The sequence below is a fragment of the Mercenaria mercenaria genome, chromosome 6 (genome assembly GCF_021730395.1).
Source record: "Mercenaria mercenaria strain notata chromosome 6, MADL_Memer_1, whole genome shotgun sequence".
NCBI lineage: Eukaryota > Metazoa > Mollusca > Bivalvia > Venerida > Veneridae > Mercenaria > Mercenaria mercenaria.
The window spans coordinates 51,883,648-51,907,070 of NC_069366.1; the positions used below are offsets into that span (position 1 = coordinate 51,883,648).

The 23,423-nt window shown below is 33.8% G+C and overlaps 1 protein-coding gene across 1 annotated transcript; it reads right to left on the minus strand.

Annotated features, from left to right (window-relative positions):
* Positions 1–9,337: 9,337 nt before the first annotated feature.
* LOC128557738 (uncharacterized) lies at positions 9,338–20,661 on the minus strand. The gene is made up of 7 exons (XM_053545889.1): positions 19,854–20,661; positions 18,187–19,178; positions 16,833–17,039; positions 16,029–16,156; positions 14,082–14,224; positions 13,272–13,351; positions 9,338–11,999 (listed from the first exon to the last, which is right to left on the minus strand). The coding sequence occupies exons 1-7, from the start codon at positions 19,963–19,965 to the stop codon at positions 11,778–11,780; spliced, it is 1,884 nt and encodes a 627-aa protein (XP_053401864.1). The 5' UTR covers positions 19,966–20,661; the 3' UTR covers positions 9,338–11,777.
* Positions 20,662–23,423: the final 2,762 nt, after the last annotated feature.

The following is a 23,423-nucleotide window of genomic DNA, read 5'->3' on the forward strand; positions in this document are numbered from 1 at the left end:
AGGTATTCCGAAGAATCCGACGCCAAAGCAAAATACAAATTGAAACGGAAATTTCCCAAATTGCCATTACGGTCCACTACTTTTAATACACTTTGAGGTCAATTTTAACACAACAAAAATTGAACCTTTTTTTTTGTAACGTTAATTTACATATCGTCCTTTATAATTCCTATCTAACATGCCAAAAAATATCTTTCCTTCTCAATTTTTGTAAATTTGACTGCATGCAAAAGCGTCGGGGTTTTAAGAAAACATTTTTTCCCTTTTATTTTGTCGAATGCGCCTGTTTTCATCTGAATCATTTGAACTTTTTGAATTTTATTGTTTTTGCGCTTGCCGCGTATACAGTATGCTTTCACACATTTCCCTTATAAACCTAAAAAAATTTTAAAAGCATACCCCACAAAATTTTGTTTTTCAAGAACGTTTGAGGGGGAATAAAAAGGATCCGGAAACGAAAGTTTTTCACGTTTCCCCTTCGCGTTTAAATAAAGCCAAATTACTTGATCATATTAAAATACTAAAAAAAAACTTATTTTAGCTATTATTTAACCGTTATCAATCAGCATTCAAAATTCGTAATATTTTACAAAACTTATATACATTTATAACTCCAAAACAAGACCGCTACTCACACACTAACCATTTAAAAAATTTGGGAAACCCCATATTTCATCAGGATTTGGGGAAACGTCCGCTTTATTGATTTTCAAAGTTTTGTCGTTTGGTCTTTAATTTAAGAAAACGGCGTTTTTTTAAAAAAAACATACACCCCCTTTTTTTAAAAACGAATTCAAAGGAAAACACCCCGTTTAAAAAATTGGACAAATATATATTTTGTGGTGTTTGTCAAAGTAAACGATTTTTGAAAACATATTCTAGAAAAAAAAACTTCTGTTCTTGCCGGTTTTTTGGGGGGTTTTAACAAGAAGAAAAAGTTGTTAACAAGAGATTCTCGCGCTACGTCTGTTTAAAAACACCCTTTTTTAAAAAAGGTTCCGTGGAAACGAAAGCGTATTAAAGGCCCCTAAACGGATAAAAAATGGGAAAAGACTCAACGTAAAAAAAAAAACTCAATATCCCGCGCCAAAATTTTAATGACGTTGGGGAAAAGAAATTTTATTTTTTTGGCTTTTTTCGCTTTTTTGGGAGAATGCGTTAGGCATGTTCATTTCCCCTGTATAAAAAACTTAAATCCCACGGCTCGGAACCAAAACCAAACCCCGGGACCGCAGACGTTTAAAAAACAAAAAACATGCGTTAAAACCCCCATAGGTCTTCTGTATTTCTATTAAGTCTTTAAAAAATTTTATTGTGAAACCACAAGCCCCATGTCTTCCAACATAAACAATTGGGCCCGTGACCGTTTTAAAAAAACCTAAAAAAAGTACTTACCCAAATTTTTCCCCGTGTTCATCTATGTCTTTTTCATCCTCAAATTTAAGAACACAAAATATTGAACTGGTACGGGCGCGAAAATATTCATGAAGAGCGAAGCGACATTTAAAAATTTGGGGGGTCATGGCTCAAAAAAACTAACAAAAACTACATTTAATTCAAACCGTTTGAGCATTCAATACTTTTACTAGAGCCATTAGTCCACCGTTAATAAGGTAAACTATTTTTCAGAGGTATAGAAGAAAAACACACAAAAAAAACGGCATCAGCATTGAAAGAAAAAAAAAACCTTTTTTAATATCACAATATATACAAAAGAATAATAATGTATGAAATCTTACCGAAGAAAAAAGCAAAACTAAGGCGGAAGGGCTATATGCATTTTTAATTTTCATCTCATTGCATTTTAATATTTAAAAAACAAAGGTTTTAAAACCCCCAGCAGATGCACATGCACGCTTTCACAGCTGGAAAATCTTTAATGCCTCCTTCCGTAGCAGCGGCCAAAACTGCATCGTGAAGAGAAATTCAGGTATTTTTCCATGTTTGCTGTTAAAAATCGCCAGCTCTGAAAATTCCATACAGAAAAAAAACATCTACAAATCCTCGTGAATATAAATATTATAGATCAGGAAAAGTTCATTTATACAATTTGCATAGGGCCTTACACACTTTTTTACAGTGATTATCTGGGCGACAATTCTCAGTTCTTTTAAAAAATATATAAATACCCTTATATGCCATGAACCTATTCTTGTTTTTTTTTTTCACAGCCCAGCACCTGACAAACAGTTTTAAATTGATATCAAGGGTTCCATGGAAAGCAATTTTTTCTAGATGACATCTTTACCACAGCAAAATTGGATATTAGTATTTTACCATAGAAGCGATTTTTACAGATGATATTTTCCCAGTGTATATAATTTGGATAGATATTGTACTATAGAATCAAGGGCATTTTTACCGTACATAATTGGGAACTGGGGTTGTACCACAGAAACCTTATCTTTACACATCTTCCCTTCTATCCCATAAAAAACCCATCAAATGTCGAAAACACCATCTCGTACTTTTTGTCCCACTTCCACCTTGAAATAATCACAACGTATTTTTTTTTTAGTATATAAAAAATAATTCTTAAATTTCCAGTGCTTAGATAACTACTAAAAGTGAAAACAACCATGAAATGTTTAAAATTCTATAAAAGATGGGTTTAAATTTTGGTTAATCAAATTTGATCAAGTTTAATGGGTTGTTAGAAATTTTACACTTTCTTTTTGCTCATTTAACAATGAATTTGGAAGCTACGAAAAATTTTTTAAAAATTTTCTTTTTATTGATTGTTGAAAAATCCAATACAACAAACCAAAAGTAAAACTAGAAATATATTTAAAGAAATATTTTACCTTTTTATACTTCTACAAAAGGGGGTAAAAATAAAATTTCATAAAAAAAAATAACAACATTTAAAAAGGGATCTATCTCTGAATGGGGGTTTTTTTCATTTAAAAATTTTTAAGAGAATTGATCAAAAATAAAAAATTCTTTAAATGTTGCTTTAAAAGTGATTGACACCTTTTTAAAAGGATCCTACGTTATGAATATTTGCTGCGGGTATTACGTATCAAAATATATTTTGGATAACTATTAAATTTAATAACAAAATTATAAAAGGTACGCTGACCGATGGCGAGTAATGTTGATGGGATTTTCTTTAAATTTTTTAACTGGAAAAAACTCAAAAATTTTTGTGGTTGAAAGGGCCACAAAATTGACATCTGGGTTCGGCCATAGGATCAATGCATACCATAATCGTTCAGTTCCAACTGAAGTAAAGTACAATGGGGAAATCGCCCCAAATATTTTTTCCCTTTTCAATTTTGCCTGAAACATACATCAATTATGGAGAAAAATTGCGCGGAACATTTTTTTTTCAAAACTGCATTTAAATTAAAACTTACTCATAATAGTATTCCCTTTTTAGAAAAAACCTTTTTAAAAAAAAAGGGAAAAACTACAGATTATTTCATTTTTTCAACTTTTTTTCTTTAAAAAAAATAAATTTAAAAACAAAAAAACGAACAATTAGAAATTTTAAAGGGCCCAAATTTTTAAAAAAAAGCATAATTAAATAGAAAAACCCGAAAGAAAAACAAGGATTCAAGTGGGAAATAAAAATTCATTATTGATTATTTAAATATGAAAGTATTTATATTTACAAAGATCCAAAACAAATTTCATCATTTACCCTACTTTATCAAGTAAGAGACAAACGTTACATTAATTACTATCAAAGTAAAGTACGAAATTTTTGTTACATTCATATAAATTCTTTACAATATAACTTTAATAATAAAAATTTTTATTTACTCTTTTTTATATTTCAAAGATGTTGGTGTTTAAAAAATAAATAAAAAAACAAACTTAAAATTTTTCACAGATTTTCGTTTAAAGAGAATTCTATAAGATTTCCCCCTCGACACAGCCAATAAAAATCGGCCAATGTTCCAATTTAAGGATATAAGCTTTTATTTCCTTTTTCAACAAGTTTAAAAATGTAATCAGTTTTTGGCAATATAGGAAAAAAATTTTAATGTTAATAAAACGAGTTTTTATAACGGTAACCCTGTACCTCCGGTGTTTCAAACACCCTGCTTTAATGCCAGAAGAAAACGGACAAAGCGGCCAATCTAGATACAAAACTCTTAAATCCCTTAAAATCTTTTCCTTTAAAAAGCGCGCGTCTTTGGGTTACTTTTAAACAATTATTTATCGATTTTTTTTCAACGCAGGGAAAGTCCAAACTTTTTGAAGTCTTCCTTTCAATGCATTTCAAACAAACCCCTCCTTCTCCGTATTGTAGTAAAAATAATGCGTTTTTGAAACCATGGTTAAAAAAAAGGACACTCACTTCGCAAGACTAAATGCAAAAAGAATGAAAAAAGGGGCCCCGTATTTCCCTTGTAGGAAAAATTTGGGGCAGCAAAAAAGGGAAAGTTTGATTTTTTTTGTAAAAGCTGAACCGGCCAGATTCTATCCCGATTGGGGGGCAATTAGGTTGGTAAAAGTTTTTACATAAAACCATTTTGTTAAAAAGTTATTTTTTGGCACACGTAGAATGTAAGCAATGTTTAAGCCTGTCATTTCTTTATTTCCCCGTTTAGGGTTTTTTGGAAAAACCTTGCTTTTACCGGGAAATTGTACCCCGGGAATAAGGGCCAAAGTAAGCTTTTCCGGGGAAAAAGTATATTTTCTGTACCTTCCTCTTTTTACCACTTCACAATTTCCGGGAATTACCTATGAGTAAGCGGGATGGGTTTTCTAAATTTTTGACAGAGTTTAAAATTTTTCTAACCGTGTCCCCCGAAAAATTTACCCTTTTTTTGGTAAGATTTTTTTTAAGAATGTTTCCTGTTGTCTTTACACTTTTTACACACCTTACAAACCTGTTTTCAGTACTACCCAAACAAAATAGTGGCCTTAAGTAAATGAAGCAATATTAAACTTTAAATGTTGAGAGGGGCTGTTTTAGCTAAAAATGTCTACAGAATCATTCGATAACAAGCTGCTGCAACGACCATGTCTGAAAAGTTTTAAAATTCCCATAAGCAAAAAAATTTTCTATAGGGCATATTTGTCCGACAAATAAAACTTTTTGTTATTAAAAAATTAACTTTTTATATAGAAAGGGAAAATAATTTTTACCAATACATTTAAAGAAATGCAAAACGTTAAAAGAGTCTTGTAAAAAAACTGTGATTGTACATCCCCGAAGACCTTCGGAAAATTTAAACGCAGCTAAGCAAAATAACAACCGACTCCGCTGGATTAAGTGTGTTTAAGCGGAAAATGCAACACCCATTACGTCCCCTAACAAATGCTGGTTTACAGTATATTGAATGAATTCCAAATTCAATATTAACCAGAAAATGTACAAAACTGAGTCGGAGAGACATTTTACTGCCGCCGCGAGCTATTGTGATAGTAAACAAAATCTACAAGAAATTCCTGTGCGATCATAGAATATAAAGCAATAAAGTGATAGCAGACTAGCCGGTAGTGTCTGTTAATAAGAGGTAATGAAATGTACATCACTCCCTGTGCCGCCGAGTATCGGCTTTGAACTTGTATTATTCAGATACCATGAATGGACTCCAAGATAAAAAAAAGAAAAAGAAAGAAAAAAACAACAACAAAACAAACAGAAAACAGCACTGAGTGTAAGTACTAAAACCATTGCATGGTCAATGACTTGAATAGTTATAACTGAAAAAGAGATCCTATAAAGTTATTTTTAGAAACAACTCATGCATCTTCTTTCCATATTGCGAATAGACCACATGTTACATCAGCTTGGTCACGACAATTCTGGAAAAATATATCGAAGTACGTGCTACCAAGCAATTTATCCTGTATCTGTATTAGTCTAGCATGAATGAATTGCGACTTTTAACATGGTGAAACACAAACTGGCACCATGGATCATTGTCAATGTAGTCAGTTACATTATTTTCCGCCTCTTCCTGGCGACTAGACACTCTTAGTTTGATTTCTATATGAGCCGTGCCATGGGAAAACCAACATAGTGGCTTTGCGACCAGCATGGATCCAGACCAGCCTGCGCATCCACGCATTCTTGTCAGGATCCATGCTGTTCGCTAACGGTTTCTCTAATTGCAATAGGCTGTGAAAGCGAACAGAATGGATCCTGGCGGATGCGCAGGCTGGTCTGGATCCATGCTGGGCACAAAGCCACTATGTTGGTTTTCTCATGGCGCGGCTCATATATTGTTCAAGACTTTCGTCTTGACGAACAAGCTGCTATTTTCCCATTAATCATAGCACTGTTCATTATATATTAAAACTACCACAAAAATTGAGAGCTGGGGAACAAACTCGGGAACCACATATTAGTTGCCTTTGAATCCCCCGTACGAAGCTAACCAGGCGGGCTGTCATTATTAACATAATTTACATACATATAAATACTTACCAGACAGTAGTCTCGACTCTTCTTGTTTCAAGCAATGAATTAATCTTCCGCCACTAATAACTAAGAAGAGAAGAGCTATGTACAAAACTTTATTTCTCACTGAATAGAACATGATTACAGCTTAATTTTTGTTAACACTCTAAACCAGGTAAGGTATTGTGGATATATTTTACTAAAGTTAGAACATATTATTTTGATCAAAAATACATAATTATCCAGCACCGTGAGAGTTTATTTCCAATTTACAAACAGTTTCAACAGATTATATCTGTTTATCTCATTGCGCATTCATACGTTCTATTTAAAATACTATATGACATGGCTATACGTGTACCTTCGTCCTTTTTCATGCAACAGTGAGTATTAGTACAACTCCGGATAATAAATGAAATTTTGTTTAAAGTTAACTCAGGAGGATTAAAACATTTCATGAATTGTATTCGGTATAGAAATACATATACAGTAAGACCTGGATAGTTCTCGATGGTTTAGTAGTAGGAACCAGTGAATAAAACATTCCGATATGTCTCAGACAAGGACCACTTTAAAATACTAAATACTAAATATCTACTCAGCAAATAAATCAAAGTCCCCCAGTCAAATCGAGCACTTTGCTGTAATGCCTTAACTGATATACAGATAAATGTTCCATCAGTATGTATGTATAAAAGACAAAAAATGTGTTTTGTATGCTGGCTAGAGTTTTATTTAGCAGAATATACATATGCTTCAAACTATTTGTCACTGGTATTGTGTCAATGTATTTGGAAGTGTCCCAAAATTATTTAGACTTTTAAGCCAATTTTTCAGATATATCAAAGTTTGTTTTGAGATTTTGGCAAATATGACTTTTTCGACAGGCTATATCGTATATTGAGATTAATTTAGAAAAATAAATATTCTCGCGCCTTCATAATTTGCCAGATAATAACTTTTGATTGAATGAGTTTCTGCATATTGCTTTCAGCTTATAAGTAAACTTTCTGAAAAATATATTTCGAATTTATCACAAACAGTCCTATAGTAATTTAGCGTATCTGACCTTTTGGTCATTCACCTATATAGTAACCAGATTGTGACATTGTTACCAGAGTATAACATATCGTAACATGAGTGCAAACACCAGATAACTGAGCTTTTCCCAGAAATTGACTTCTTTTCATTAATAGGATTAAAATACTGATGAGCATGCCCTGTAAAATTATCCTGATTAAATTCTTTCTGTTCTTCATGATTCTGTAAAAATTGCAAAACAAGATATAAATTCTTCAAAAAAGTTAAATGTAAAAATATGACAACAGTACTTACAGAGCTTTTACATTCTTAATAGGTTATGTGAAAATCGTAGTTAGATTATTTTTATACGTAGATGATTTTAATTAGAATGCATATTTTCATAAAAACCATTACATAATGATAATAATACCATCAAACAAATATGAGAAATTCATATCTGAATAACTAAATCTTTTAATGTGGGTACGTTTTACCGATGAAACACAACAGAAATGTATGCCTCTGCCACATCATAAATATACATTTCTTTGTAACCTTTAACACAAAGTCAAAAATTACAGCATATACAAGTAAAGGTGACGAATAAAAAGTTAAAAGCACCACATAAAAGTTGAAACAACCGCACCTACAGATAAATATACAGCTCAATCAAATGAAATACAATCAAATACATACAAATTGACTGCATATAATTAAGTCAAAACACCGCATCTACTGATGAAAGCACCCCGTATACAGTGTAAGCACATTTATGTACACGCATAAGACTTTATATGCTGATATGGGTGCAGCATAAAGTGCTTATCAATATCAGAAGACAGTTATGGCTTTCCATAAATACTAAAGACATTCATCTGTATATCTGAATTATAATAGTGGATTCGGATAAATCATTCTCATTCCTTAGCCTTCTATAACTTTTTTTTTACATTTACCTTTGACTTTGAATCATTATGCAAGGCTAGGTGCGCACCATACACCGGTTTACGCCCCCTCCCCCCTCCCCCACACCTCCCCCTGTCGTCTATGCTACCTTGAATGTTACATCAAGAAAGGATGCGATATTATCAGGCAAAATGAATAAAAATGACAATTTCACTAAAGTACTACCTCATTGTATGCAAAACTTGTTTGAATCACCTATTTCAATCATTAAAAACATTTGGAAGAAGCTTAAAAATTAGAATGACATTACCCTCACACAATGAATATCAACAAAAAATTCTAAAGAGTTATATGGGCAAATTATGAGTAAAATGCAGTTGAACTGTATCTATTTTAGACTGATATTAAAGTAAACGTATTGAAGCAAAAGTATTACATTCAATATTGCTATTTTTCTAAATAACTTTTTAAAAATACAAATTCAATCTTAGGCAAAATCATACCATATTTGAGATATAATTAGAAGTAAAATATATACTATAATGTTAATTACAGCTAAACTCAGAAACAAAAAGAAGGCCATTTTTGTCTTTCATTAACATTTTTCATAAACCCAGTTATCTAGTTTTTTGCGGCAAGATAACGATATATATATCCCATCTTTTCAAAATATATTACTAGTACCTGAGGAGTTGCAACTGAATATATCATGTTATATAAGATAGTAGGTCACTGTGTTTTGAGCCGTGACTTCATTTAAAACATAGACCATTCCTGTCGATAGGGTGGTTTTGTTACACTATAAATGACACACTGAAGTATAATATAAATACAATAGTTAAAACTGCCTAATGTAAATGCTAAGACGATAAGTATGCAGGGAAAAAATATAAAACACACACACAAGATATGAGCCGCGCCATGACAAAACCAACATAGTGGCTTTGCGACCAGCATAGATCCAGACCAGCCTGCGCATCCAAGCTGTTCGCTTTCAAAGCATATTGCAGTTAGAGAAACCATTAGCGAACAGCATGGATCCTGACCAGACTGCGGGGATGCGCAGGCTGGTCTGGATCCTTGCTGGTCGTAAAGCCACTATGTTGGTTTTCTCATGGCGTAGCTCATATGTCGGTCCATGCTTCGAATCCGTCTCATATTTTTTGTTTTTACATACGAGTATTTTTCTGTGTGCACATCTTTCTCGAGAAAAACATGATTTCTGCAGAAAATTTTACCGAACAATCAAACAGTTTGCTCACCACAAATGTGTTTTCAGTGATGTACAGTTACAGCTGTAATTGAAAAGAACTATGCATTCTGCATAGTGGAGAAGAGGGAATGTCCTAACAAAATTGAAGCAGATAAAACTCCTCATAAATTAGAGTTTGAAAATAGAATAGAGAGCTAATCAAGTTTAAATTGTTAGAAAATTAAATGTTGGACAACAAACTTTAGCGTAGGATTCTAAAGTATTCTATAACCACCAGAAACCTGTCTGTTTAACCTACTGCGTTACGCTAACCAGTCATTTTACAAAATCTCTTTGGCAACTTAATATGATATTTTTTTCATATAGTTGTATGACATAGTCAAATACGGGTATCTGACGACCCGTTTAAAGTAAACTGAAAGTAGATCTCGGTCAGTAAAGAACTGTGATTTGTAAAGTGTCCTTGATTTCCATCTGAGGTGACAAGTATCACTTTAAATGTTTTGAATTTAATACATGTAAAAAACACGGTTTTCGTCGTAAAAACATGTCAATTTGAATACATTATTCATGATTTAATGTTTTTAATGAAAATAAAGATGTCCGGATATTAGTTATTGTCTGCATTCGTTTTAAAGTCAGAAATAGCTTTAATATTAAGGTGGATGATAAAAGAAAAAACATAATGTATTTTGTACATAGGATATGCATTATATTAAGCTCTTTTGGAATAGATATTTTTCTAAATGGCGCGAAAAGAACCTAAACACCGGATACATATGAGCCGTGCCGTGAGAAAATCAACATAGTGGGTTTGCGACCAGTATGGATCCAGACCAGCCTGCGCATCCGCGCAGTCTGGTCAGGATCCATGCTGTTCGCTAACGATTTTTCTAATTGCAATAGGCTTTAAAAGCGAACAGCATGGATCCTGACCAGACTGCGCGGATGCGCAGGCTGGTCTGGATCCATGCTGGTCGGAAACCCACTATGTTGGTTTTCTCATGGCACGGCTCATATCAACCCTTCTTTTTGTATTAACAAGAATTTGTATCAGAGTTACCAACGTCCCCCGATTAAGGACATTTTTCACACAAATTATTGCATGTTAATACAACATATTCTAATAAATAGGGCAACATACTAACAATGTACATAAGTCATAACTATATATCATATAATTCATGTAGACATTATGAAGTTTGAAAAAGTGTCTGGAAATCTATAATTGGTGAATGCTTTGAAATGCTAATATTTGTATTTTAAAGATTTATTCTATTTCTAAATGTGTAAGGAAAAAAATGTAACGAAATATTTTATCATATTAAAGGGAGGTAATTAATAAACAAATTAAATGCATGGCATGGCTTATATGATACAAAAATAACAGTTACACACTAGAAAATTGATACAGTGCTGCACTACATATCAACCTAATATGCTGCAACCATAGTAATGCTGGATGTACCTATATATACCATTAACTTATAACGTGTGCCTGGGTTTGCATTCTACAAGTGTACAAATTGTTTACTGCTTTTTACATCTATCAATATCAATAATCTTACTTAAAACATAATTTCATTTTTAAAATAGTGGGAAAACTGATATAAAAACACATGCACTGTACTTTATCATATAAAAGGGAAGTAATCTCATATACAAACAAAAAAGAAAGCTAACTCAGGTGCCTGTGACCTTGACCTTAGCACATGACACAATGTCTTGTAATGGTGAATACTTATGCCACGTTATGAATATACACAAATACAAAAAACAGTTACAGACCAGACAAAAAAAATAAAAATGCCAAAAATGTTCTATCTCAAAGATGACATTGACCTTAGGGCTAGGGGTCTGGGTCTTGCTCATGACAAATCAACTCATTATAGGGAACATTTGTACCAAGTAATTCTAAAATCCCTTGCTGAATGGTAGAGTTATTGACCGGACGAGAAACAGACTACGTTAACATTTAACCTCTAAGTGTGACCTTGACCTTAAAGCTAGGGGTCTGGGTCTTGCAAATGACACGTCGTCTCTTATGGGAAACATTTGTGCCAAGTAATTTCAAAATCCCTTGATGAATGGCAGAGTTATGGACCGGCCATGAAGTGTGACAGAAGGACGGACGGAAGGACGCAGCCTATTTCTATGTCCCCTTGTTTTCTTCGAAAAAGGCGGGGGACAAAAAGGTAAATACTGCTGCTGGTTCAAATCACTAAATTTTAAAACGCGAATTTTCACAGTCTTAATGTATAACGTTGTCCTTTATATTTCCATGTCCAACATGGCTTTCAAAATGTCATTCCTTCTCATGATTCTTGGTAGTTTAAATTGCATGCAAAATGCATCAGGGTTAGAAGCCAACACCATTTCCTTCACTGTGTCGAATGCGCCCGTTTTCATCTGAATTATTTGAACTGGCTGCAGTTTGTTGTTCTTGCGCATTGCCGCATATACAGTATGTCTTTCACACAGTTCCTTATCGACCTAAAACGATATTTCAAAAACTTACACTTATAAGCTTCGGTGCATACTGTTAGAATGTGGTCATAACAACTTTTCTTCGTAATATGATTTGGTTAAGCTCTTATAAGGAAGATAAATTGAACATCAATAATTACTGTGTTTTTAGTGACTCTCGTCAGAAATATGTTGGGTCAGTAAGTATAATAAATGGAGGTTTCGTGACTGGACACTAACAAAGCAAATAACTTATTTGTTTTACTAACCATTTATTTCTAGCCTAACCCACCATGTGACCACCTTTTAACAAATGAAAATGCTAGAATCTCGTTGGGCGTTAACCTTTAGCCTGCTGGTGGCAAGTGATTCTGCCGATGCGACCAGTGCAGACCAAGATCAGCCTGCACATCCGTGCTATTCAGTCAGTAAATTTTCAGTGAACACCCCTTCGACTAATAAATGGTATTGCCCAAAATGAATGATTAACCAGTTCATTTTAGAAATTTAGCAGTGTAAAAGTTAAGTTTTTAGTCATAACTTATTACGCAAAATCATATTGAGAGCTGTACATTAGGAAAAACTACAACAATAACCTGGGTTGCACGTTCTATAACATGTCATGAACAGAATCAAATCAAGTCTGGTTTTAAATTGCTTGTCAGCGTTTTATTTCTCTCAATACTCTATTTAACCAAAGTAGATATCCATATTTTCAGCAAGGATAGAATTACGTTGATGACTTTAAAAGACAGCATAGGTTCATAACCAATTCTTGATTGAACCATACGCTTGATCTTTCATCCCTCTTGTCTCGATATAAACCGATATAAGCCTATTCAGCAAGTGAAGACAGAACTTTCAAGCGTTTTCAGTGCTAATTATTACAATGTTTTGTTGTTTCCTGAGCTTGATAGAACATGGACTATTGTCAAAACAAACAAATGCTTTAGATACAAATATTTTTATGGTTATGAATGTGATTTTTGACAACGGCATTACATAATAAAGAGATAGCATTGTGTCTAACACAGAAATGAATTTAGAGTAAGATAGACTTTAAATAACTTGCAAACATGAGGATTTCATTCATGAAAAGATGTAATATGTAAAAAGAGTCTTAGCATTTCTGTATATATAGATGATGGTCCCTGGTGTATATTTCTATATCAGTTTTTGGTTGAAATTCAAATTCTGCAGACATGGCATTGAACTGCCCATCATGAAAAAGATTGTGTCAATCATTACTATACTTTAAATATTTTTTTAAAACACTTACAAATGGCCAAATATACTTACTACTTCTATCTCATGCTCATCTAATCGCTTTGCATCTTTCAATTCAATAAACACAACGTATCTGGGGTAGGTATCAGACGCTAAAAATATACAGACTCAGTCATTAAATAGATGATTTTTATGTCTACAGTTTTCTTTGTTGGATTTTATTTACAGTGCAAGTGTCTTTCATTAGACGAAACTGTACAATGTATAATTCTTTTTTAACAAAAATGCCAGCTTTACAGAGAATACAACGCTCGATTGACTGCTGTTGTTTACATCGATTAAGTCGCTATGTGAAAAAAACGTGCATTTATGCTGACTTTTATCGGTCATTAGGATGTTGGTTATTCCAACAGCCAAAGTCAGTTGACGATTTTCTTGTTTCAGAAATATATTACATTAAACTTAGAGTTGAGAAAACAAAACAGACTGGGAAAACTGAATCGTCAATTTTGGAATTAGTTTCGCTCTGAATAAGATATTAGAGTCATTAATTTATTTTATATCCAGACGGCGGTTTAACAGCCTAGATTTATTTCTGGGACAGTTTGCCAAATATCTATTCTTGCCCCGCGTACGTTTTCGGGTAAATACAGGTAGACTTAAAGATAACTGCAACAGATGGGATTCTATTGACATGATTTAGAATGCATATCACAATTAAACAAAATTAACAATTTTAAGACTATTATACTACCACAGTAATAATGTTGTGAACATGTTATATAACGAAAGACACCCAATTACAGAAAAAGAGCGATTTTCCTTTTAAAAATCGTAATGTATAAACAGGTTTAATACTTTGATTTGTTTTTCAGGTTTTACCTCCAGCAAGCTGAACATGCACACTTTCACAGCTGGTAAACGCTACAACATTTTTCTTCCATATAGCAGTAGCAGCATGAACTGCGTCGTGAAGGAGAAATTCAGGAACCTTTTCTAAGTTTGCTGAGAGAATATCACCAGCTCTGAAAGATATAAATGACACGAATTACGTACTTTCTGATACCAATTCAAGAATTGAAAAGTTTTGATAAGTTCTGATCTCGTACTTTCCATCGTTTTAATAACTACACGGACAACTTTTCGGTTGCCTACTGGTAGAACGCTCGCCTTGAGTGTGGGAGTCTTGGAATCGCTCCCTGGCCGCGCCACACTAAGACATGAAAAATGGTACCAGAGCTCCATTGTTAGCGCTCAACATTAGAAGACTCTTACTGATGGATATCACCAAGAGTAATTAAAAAAAAAAAGGTAAATTTGTTTTACAATCGACCATACATAAATACGTTTAAAATAAACAGGGATGCACCCGAGTAGCATCTTACTGGTTATATATTTCTTAGTTTGCCAATGAATTTTCAGATAAACTAAATCTCAGCAGAGCTACCAGTTTTCTAGAGTTTACTATCGTAATTAAGATTTAGTCTTAAACTAGGTTTTAAGGGAATGTCATCTATAAATTTGTAAGAATTTTGATTATGACAATTTTCCAAAATTAATGTATCTGGTAAATTTGTAAAACGTTTTATAAGAAGAAATTGTGACCCAACAGTTTAGACAAATTGCATATTTCAATTTAACCCTTTTACAATTTGACATTACCCTTTTCCCTCTGGTTGTATCCGACGGAACAATGGAAGGTTCAGTGATAGACAGCTAGATTGGGCTGTTTTGATATCTGCCTTCTGGCACATTTCCTTTTGGTCCTTAATGGCGTTTCTCTTGATTTATTGTCTTCTACAAAGGCACTTAGTATATGCGTGTGTGATTCATTAGACTTGCTTTTTAAGTAACTTTACATGAGCTTGTTCGTGTTTTACATATCATGCCGTCTATTACCATTAAATATGTGTAAAGGGCTACTTTTACTTACACTGTCTTGTAACTTTGGAACATTTTAGGGATCGATGTACCATTAACAGGTTTAAAGGCATACTAAACTAAAAAACTTTATATCTAAAATATGAACAATACCTACATAAACAGGGTTTATTTATGCATAAATCTATAAAGTTTGTGAATTAACAGTACTATGCATTACGTTTAAATACCACTCGTAGGTAGACAGTATCTAAATATGTCCTAACAGCAACAAAAACCTACTTTAAAAATAACGACTGTCTCTGCAAGACATTTTATAAAATCTTTTGTAATGACTGTAACTTTATATACACAATTAATTCATACATGCAGTCAAATAAAATACATTTGTTGAGGATTTTCTACATTTTCAGTAAATACCTAAAGGTAAATTAAATTGGACATGACTATACTTAAACCCTCCAGTGGTATTTGTAATTCAATTGTTACCGGCATCTTCAATAAAATTTGATGAACGTTGTTGTACCACACAAACCGGCGTCCTTACCGATGTCTTTCTTTACTAAAATTAAACTTTTATACATGAGCCGGACCACAGACAAAAGATGCTTGAACACTTTACCTATACAATAACTTATTTTCTGGAGTCAAAGAAATTTGTTAGCAGGGTCACACATATACCTTGCTTGTGTTTTAAGCCGATGTGAAATCATATTACTAAAGCATGTTACTAAGGCGACATTTACACCAGGATATAAAGTTTTAAACCAGTGTTGTACCACTACCACAGAAATTACCTACTTAGACGGCATCTTTACATGTGCATCACTTGGTATACCGGTGTTGTACTAGCACATCCGGCTTTGTATCAGAGAACACTGTTATCTACTACATACAGTTGTATATTGGTGATGTACCAGAGAAACCGGTTATCTATGCGACATTTACCTGTGCATAAACTGGTATACTGGTGTTGTACCATAGAAGCCGGTTATCTTGACGACATCTTCCGTTCTATACCGATACAACCCATCAAATGTAGTAATCACCACCTCGTACATTTGTCCGACTCTCACCTTTAAAACAATGTACCACCAGTTAACTATTTATATATTTTCTTTCATACATCACAGGTTCAATAATTAACTTAGTTTATAAAGGTCCCAAATGTTGACCGTCGAAAAATTGCTAAAAGCTGTATGATTTTGTAATTCTTGTAATGTTTGCTGTCCACCCATTTCAATCAAAACAGTTCGAAACATATGTTCATGTGTTAACAAATAAAATAAGTTTACAACACAACCCTTTGGAAGTATAAACAAGGCCAAGGAAAACAAATGCAGACTCGGTTCGATCCAGTCTAGTCATAAAAGGAAAGGAAGTGTAAATCATTGAGGCTCCCTATCACCAGCTTATACAGAACTCTCCCATAAGATTCTTGCATTTTCATTGGCTTAAAGGCGTGGTTACCCCTATATTTCAGCTGTAATTGTTGTTATTGTTGTGATGTCAGCGAATGGCTTCGGTGATGGATGCAAATCTCTGAAAATCTCAGAAAATGTCTGATTGCTCTCGTAAAGTGTACAATGTATCAGATTTGAAGACTGTCGATTGTGGTAGGTGCAATTTTGTGTTCTTTCTTGAGTATTCTAGTCAGATTGCGATGACCCTGTGTCAACATTAGTTACCAAGAAATATAAGTGATGTTTCCAGAACAACAGAATTTATCATTTATAAAACTATGAATCTAACCTGATGTGCGAGCAAAACTGATGGTGATCTCTCTCCATATTCTTCAACTGGAAGAAACTCAAAGAAGTTAATTGGAAGCAAGGCCACGTAGTTGACATCTGGTTCTTTCATAGGGTCAATGTTCATACCATACATCGTTTCAGTTCCAATATGAACTAAAGTAGTAAAGGGTAGTTCGCCCGAGAATTTCTTCATCACAAGTTTTGCCTGAAAAAAAAACTAAACAAAATATAATCCTGCGAATAGAGGTCACAGAAACTGAATCGTTATCGATAATAAAGACATGTAGTTTCAAAATAGTTCTATGCATGCCGGAGAAAAATAGACAGGAACTCTCACATATAATATTAACAAGTAAGAAAAATTCATTCTAAAGATACGGCAAGAGGATTGAGTATACTGTGGTAATTTTTTTTGTTTGTTTTGGGTTTAACGCCGTTTTTCAACAGTATTTCAGTCAAGTGTCTGATTGAATTAAAGGGTAAGAACGCATGTAGGTTCTGGCTGAAAAGCACAGGAATTAACATATCATATACACTAAAACGTATACATTTAAACAAAAATATTAACAACAATGATCATTTCATTGCAAACCAAATAAGGAAAATAAATCTGGTGTTAAAGGAAATAACACTTCGGTTTGATCGAGTCAGTTCACAATAGTTTTGAAATAAGCAAACCGGGCTCGCCATTAGTTTGCTTGTTGCTATGCTTCTTACGGATCAACTTATGGATAGCATGTGGCGGAAGGACCCTCAGTATTTGGACTCAGTGTTATAATGTATTCGGGATTTTCTGGGTCATGGAGTCTGTATAATACAGATCCGTTAATAAGTCGTGCTAGGATGGCATGTTGTTGTAGAATATTTCATTACCTCTCACGGATAGACTCAATTTAACCGAGTCTACAACTGTTTCGCTTGGTTGCGTCCCATGAGTCTTAAATATGTTATACATCTTATTAGATGTAAATACATCTTATTAGATGTAAAATAGACATACTTCAATTGTATTTGCTGTCATATTCCGTACAATATCTACAAAAAGAGTTTTGCTAGTGTATTCTCTATTCTCGTTGATATAAGCTCTAAATATTTGATACTCTCCATTCCATTCAAATGAGATCCAAAAAATAGAACGGGTCATCGACATTGCTAGAACAACAAAATGTTTATGAGGAGAATAATGATGCGCAGACATTTCTGAATTATGTGTTATATAAATAATGACATACTGGTGTCATGTATATATCATTTACGGTCTGAAAATTAAATTTCATGACAAAAAAAGTTGTCTGCGTTTCTGAGCATCGCTACAATGAATCATCACTAAAATGTATTAATTTTCCACCTACCGGTGTTTCAAACACTCCGGTCTTAATTGCCAAGATACACGGACATGTTGGCCATATCCTAGACACAATACCGTTAAATCCCTCAGCAAATTCTTTTCTCAAGAATGCAGCTCGCGCTGGATTAGGTTTCAACAGACTATTTAATCGATTTCTTTCAACAACAGGAATGTCAAGGTTTTCCGAAAGTGTCCCTTTTTCTATGTCATTGCAGAGCGAGCTCTTCTTCTCCATTATTGTGAGCAAGGATAATGCTGTTGTTGACACCATTGTTGAAAAACAGGACACATCATCTTCTGCAAGACTAAATGCTAAATGAATGTACATAGCTTCGTATTCGGTTTGTACGGACAGATTTGGTATTGCTGAAAATGGAAAGTTTATTTTGTAGGTAATGGCTGCAATTGGTCCCAATTCTACCCCGGATTTGGTGGCAATTAGCTTTGGTAAAACTGTAACATACAACCATTTTTTCAGGAAGTTATTTCCAGTTAAATATACCATGTTGTAAAGCATTAATATCGTCCATGGTGCCGCCTTCTTTTGTGCTTTAGGATTTTTTGGAAATAATTTACTTTTTCCGGAAGTTGTGCCGGAAGTCAGTGCTAGGAAGTACGGTTTTCCAGGAAACAAAATATTTTCTGTACCATCTTCTTTTATCATTTCAGCATATTTCCGGTAATCATCGTATGTCGTAAGTGGCATAGTTTCTCTAAACGTATTCACAGAGTTTACATTTTCCAGACCGTGATCCCTTGAAAAAAGTGTATCCTTGTTTAGTGCTAAGATTTCCTTCAGAAGATTTTCTTGTTGCTCCTCACACTTCTTGGACATCTTATAAAAACTTTTCTTTAGTACAAATCCACACACTAATATGATTCTCAGGAAAATGTACTGCAATATTAAGCTTTTGAATGAATGAGACCATGCTGGTTTCAGTCTGTAAATGTCTATCAGAATTAAGGCAATCAGAATACTGCTGGCAGCAACCATATCTGAAAAAAATATACTCGCCGGTGTATAGAAATCTGTATGATAGCAGTATCTCCTTCTATGTTTAGATTGTAAAGTTACAATAATTCCACTGTAATTTAAATAGTAACTTTAAAAATAAAAGTAAAACAGCCATAACGTAGCGAACTGAACCAATAGCATGATTAGGTCATATCTACAAAACCCTGTGTTTTATGTGAAATCTCGATAATCTGATTCTGTTGGCCAGCCAATGTCATAACAGTGTTAGCTTTGTGTAAAGGTTAATCAGCAGTCCCTTTATTATGATATTGTTCAACATACGACAGAAAAGTCTGAAAAGTACATATATTGGCATAACTACGACCAAGGAAACAGCTTTAATTCAGAGAGTCTCTTTGGGTTTATATATTACAATAGGTGATTGTCATGTTGCAATATTTTCAAATCGATCTAAGAAAAAAATCGCGCAAACGACCTTAGATATATTTAACATTGCCTCAATTTCCTTTGGATACAATGATGTTTTGAATAGCTATGGTTTGATGAAATTCAACATTGTAGAATAACATTTGTTTCAAATGTATAGAACTACCTTAAAGTCGCATTTTCTCCCCCTTCGTACTGGGCTAACAAGGCGGAGTGTCATATATATTGTACAATATGATTTATTATGACTAATTCAAAAAAATACTAACCTGGTAGTAATCTTGACTGTTCTTGGTTCCAGGAAAAAATAAGCATTCCACCACCAACCACTAAGAAGAAAACAGCTGCATACAATATGTCTTTTCTTGTAGTATAAAACATTATTTAATATGCTAAATTTTCCTTATTCTCTTAACAATTAAGATAGTCCTTTCAGGTGTATGAAAAGTATCACATAATACGTGAGAATAAATATATGCGCTCCATTTACCACATACCACGTAAGGTAGCAGGGTACACTTCGAATTTTGGCCCCCGTCAATATTGTTATAAATAGAACTTCGTGATTTTGGATGTCTGTAAATTAAAGTGAGAGATAATGATTATTAATTCTTTAGAAAATTTTTACAGCCGATACATGTAAAATTCTGATGTCAGTTGGAAAACTAACTGCTGGTAGCTTTGTATGATCAATGAGACACCTTTTCGCGAAAAATTTCAAATCACGGAAGGGTTCTGTGCTTGTTGATTGATACTCAGGCACATTTTCGCTATTTTGTGAAAAAACGAGCTGGATGGGCCCCCATTCCGTTTATATCCTGACGTTCAGTAAGGACTATTAGATTGAGAAATGCAATAAAATTGGGCATTGTTTTTGCAGCGGGATCATTGCAGGCTGTTCAAACAGTGCAAAATTGATGATTTTGGCATGCTATTTTTCATGGATGGTGTAAACCTTTCGTTTTGATAACTTTCCTTATTCTTGTATGAGAATCCTGATCTTGCCATTAATTAAAAGCACAAAACATGCACACAATTTATAAAATGGCCATCCTGATTCTGCTCATAAGGGAAGTGCAATATTGTGACTCGCTACATGTAAGACCGTCCGTGCCCAAAATTTCGCATCTAAGTGTACCCTGCTACCTAATATTTCATGGCGTTTTAAAATAACTTCCTATCATGTTACATGTGCATTGTGCAAAACGGATCTGAATACATTTATATTTGGTACAATCGGTAAATGACGATAAAACAAGAGCACCGCCTTGCGGGTGCTGACGCTCATCTGATTTTTTTTGTGTAATAGAAATATTGTCCTACCCATGATTTTCTAAGTCTAAAAAGGGCCATCATTCTTGCAAAAAGCAGGTTAGAGTTATGTTTCTTGATGTTCAGTGTCCACTTATGATGGTGAAAAACTGCTGCAAGTTTTAAAGCAATAGCTTTGATAGTTTATGAGAAAAGTTGACTTAAACATAATACTCAACCAAGAAAATTATTTTCTAAGTCCAAAAAGGGCAATAATTATTGCAAAAAGCAGGATGGAGTTATGTTGCATGCTGTACAGGGTCAGCTTATGATGGTCAACAAGTGTTGCAAGTTTCAAAGCAAAAGCTTTGATAGTTTAAGAGAAAAAGTTGACCTAAACATAAAACTTAACCAAGAAATCTGATATTTTCTAAGTCCAAAAGGGGCCATAAATCTTGCAAAAAGCAGGATGGAGTTATGTTTCTTGCTGTACAGGGTCAACTTATGATGGTGAACAAGTGTTGCAAGTTTTAAAGCAATAGCTTTGATAGTTTAGGATAAAAGCTGACCTAAACATAAAACTTAACCAAGAAAACTGATTTTCTAAGTCCAAAAGGGGCCATAAATCTTGCAAAAAGCAAGATGGAGTTATGTTTCTTGATGTACAGGGTCTGCTTATGATGGTGAACAAGTATTCCAAGTTTCAAAGCAATAGCTTTGATAGTTTAGGAGAAAAGTTGACCTAAACATAAAACTTAACCAAGAAATCTGATATTTTCTAAGTACAAAAGGGGCCATAAATCTTGCAAAAAGCAAGATGGAGTTATGTTTCTTGCTATACAGGGTCAGCTTATGATGGTGAACAAGTATTCCAAGTTTCAAAGCAATAGCTTTGATAGTTTAGGAGAAAAGGTGACCTAAACATAAAACTTAACCAGGCAACGCCGACGCCGACGCCGACGCCGACAACCGCTCAAGTGATGACAATAACTCATCATTTTTTTTCAAAAAATCAGATGAGCTAATAAAATGTTATAACTACATTCATTTGTGTGGGTCTTTTTCATCTTTTATCAATTTTTATTCATTTACGAATGAAAAAATGGGTTTTTAATGAAGTTAAGTCCTTTTAGGACAGTGCAGGATGTCAGTTTAAAAGAACAACTAGGACATGACACTTCGCTGTGTACGCGGTTTGCTGACTGGGTGGTCAGATGAAACTGCAACCACTTAAGTCCACATAATATTTCTTTTTGACAATCCATGCATATGAACTTGATGTAAATTTTATTTTTAACAGGAATTAAGGGACAGTTGTAGGTTCAACGAGTGGATCATATTAGCATCTACCATTTTTGTGTGTGTGGTAAGACATAATGTAACTAAGGACATACTTCGAAGACCAAAGGTCCAACTGTCTCAACAGAAGTTTAGATACTCTGTGACCTGTGGTAAATAGTGTTCAAGAAAACTTGCCAGTAACTGTTGAAATGACTTTTATTATGATAAATATTCTAGAATGTTTGTGGCATGAACGATGGGAAGAATGAATGTTTTTAATGTTTCTAGTAAGAAAGTTATTTAGCGGAGTATTTCTGTACGGTTGTTTACTGGTTTTCTATCGAAGGTTTCTTGCTTTTTTCCCCTCTGAATTAGCCTCGTATGCCTATCGATTCAGAAAATAGTGTACAACCACCAGGATATCTTTGCAAAACCAGGATTTTGGCAAACTTCACTTCCATTTCTAACTGACTTAGAAACTTCTGTTTTAGCTTGAAAGATAGTTTAGGGGCAAAGGAGCAATAAATAATATAGTTTTGTATTATCTTTAATTTCCTTATGTACAAAAATGACGATTAAAACAATGTATCCAGTAATCGGATATATAGCGTCCGATTGGAATTTTTGAAAAGTCCAATCGGACTTTTTCCCCATATTTTGGCGTGCTGGATTTTTTTCCGGGCGGAAAACAATAAATTTTTAATAACAAAGGCATATCTGTGTTACTTTTGTGTTGTCTGGGTTTGAAACCCATTCCATCGTAAATAAAAAAAAGCCCATTTTAAAAGCTGCAAAAATCCTATTGGACATTTTCAGAATAAATTCAGAATTATTGAAAACGCTTATAAACAGGATCAATGAACACCATAAAACATAAATAGTGAATAACGATATTTTTAGACAGTTTAAAATGGTTAAAAAAAATAAAATCCAATTGGATTTTTTTCCAATTTTAGGAGTTGGAAATTTTTCCAGCTTTAAAAGTTGGACATCTTTCCACTTTTAAAAATTGGAAAAATATCCAGCTTAAAAGATGGGACTTGTTTCTAATTTTGAGTGACTGTGGTCATTTTAAAGCTAAAATGCTTCTTTTCGAAGCATTTATCAGTGTTTTTGCAATCTTTTCTATGTAATTTGCTAAAAAGTAATTCAGTAAAGTTACTCTTTGTTAATCCCCCGCCGTGGCGGAGGGATTATAGGAATGGTCTGCGTCCGTCCTTCCGTCCTTCCGTCCGTCCTTCCGTCCGTCCGTCCTTCCGTCCGTAACACTTTCGTGTCCGCTCCATATCTCCTAAACCCCTTGAAGG

Excerpts from the sequence above, each read along its gene's own strand:
- LOC128557738 (XM_053545889.1), bottom strand. The coding sequence starts at position 19,965 with ATGTTTTATACTACAAGAAAAGACATATTGTATGCAGCTGTTTTCTTC. Across the intron at positions 17,040-18,186 it reads CCGGAGTGTTTGAAACACCG|GCAAAACTTGTGATGAAGAA; the intron begins GTAGGTGGAAAA and ends TTTTTTTTTCAG. Across the intron at positions 12,000-13,271 it reads ATGAGCATGAGATAGAAGTA|GTCGATAAGGAACTGTGTGA; the intron begins GTAAGTATATTT and ends ATATCGTTTTAG.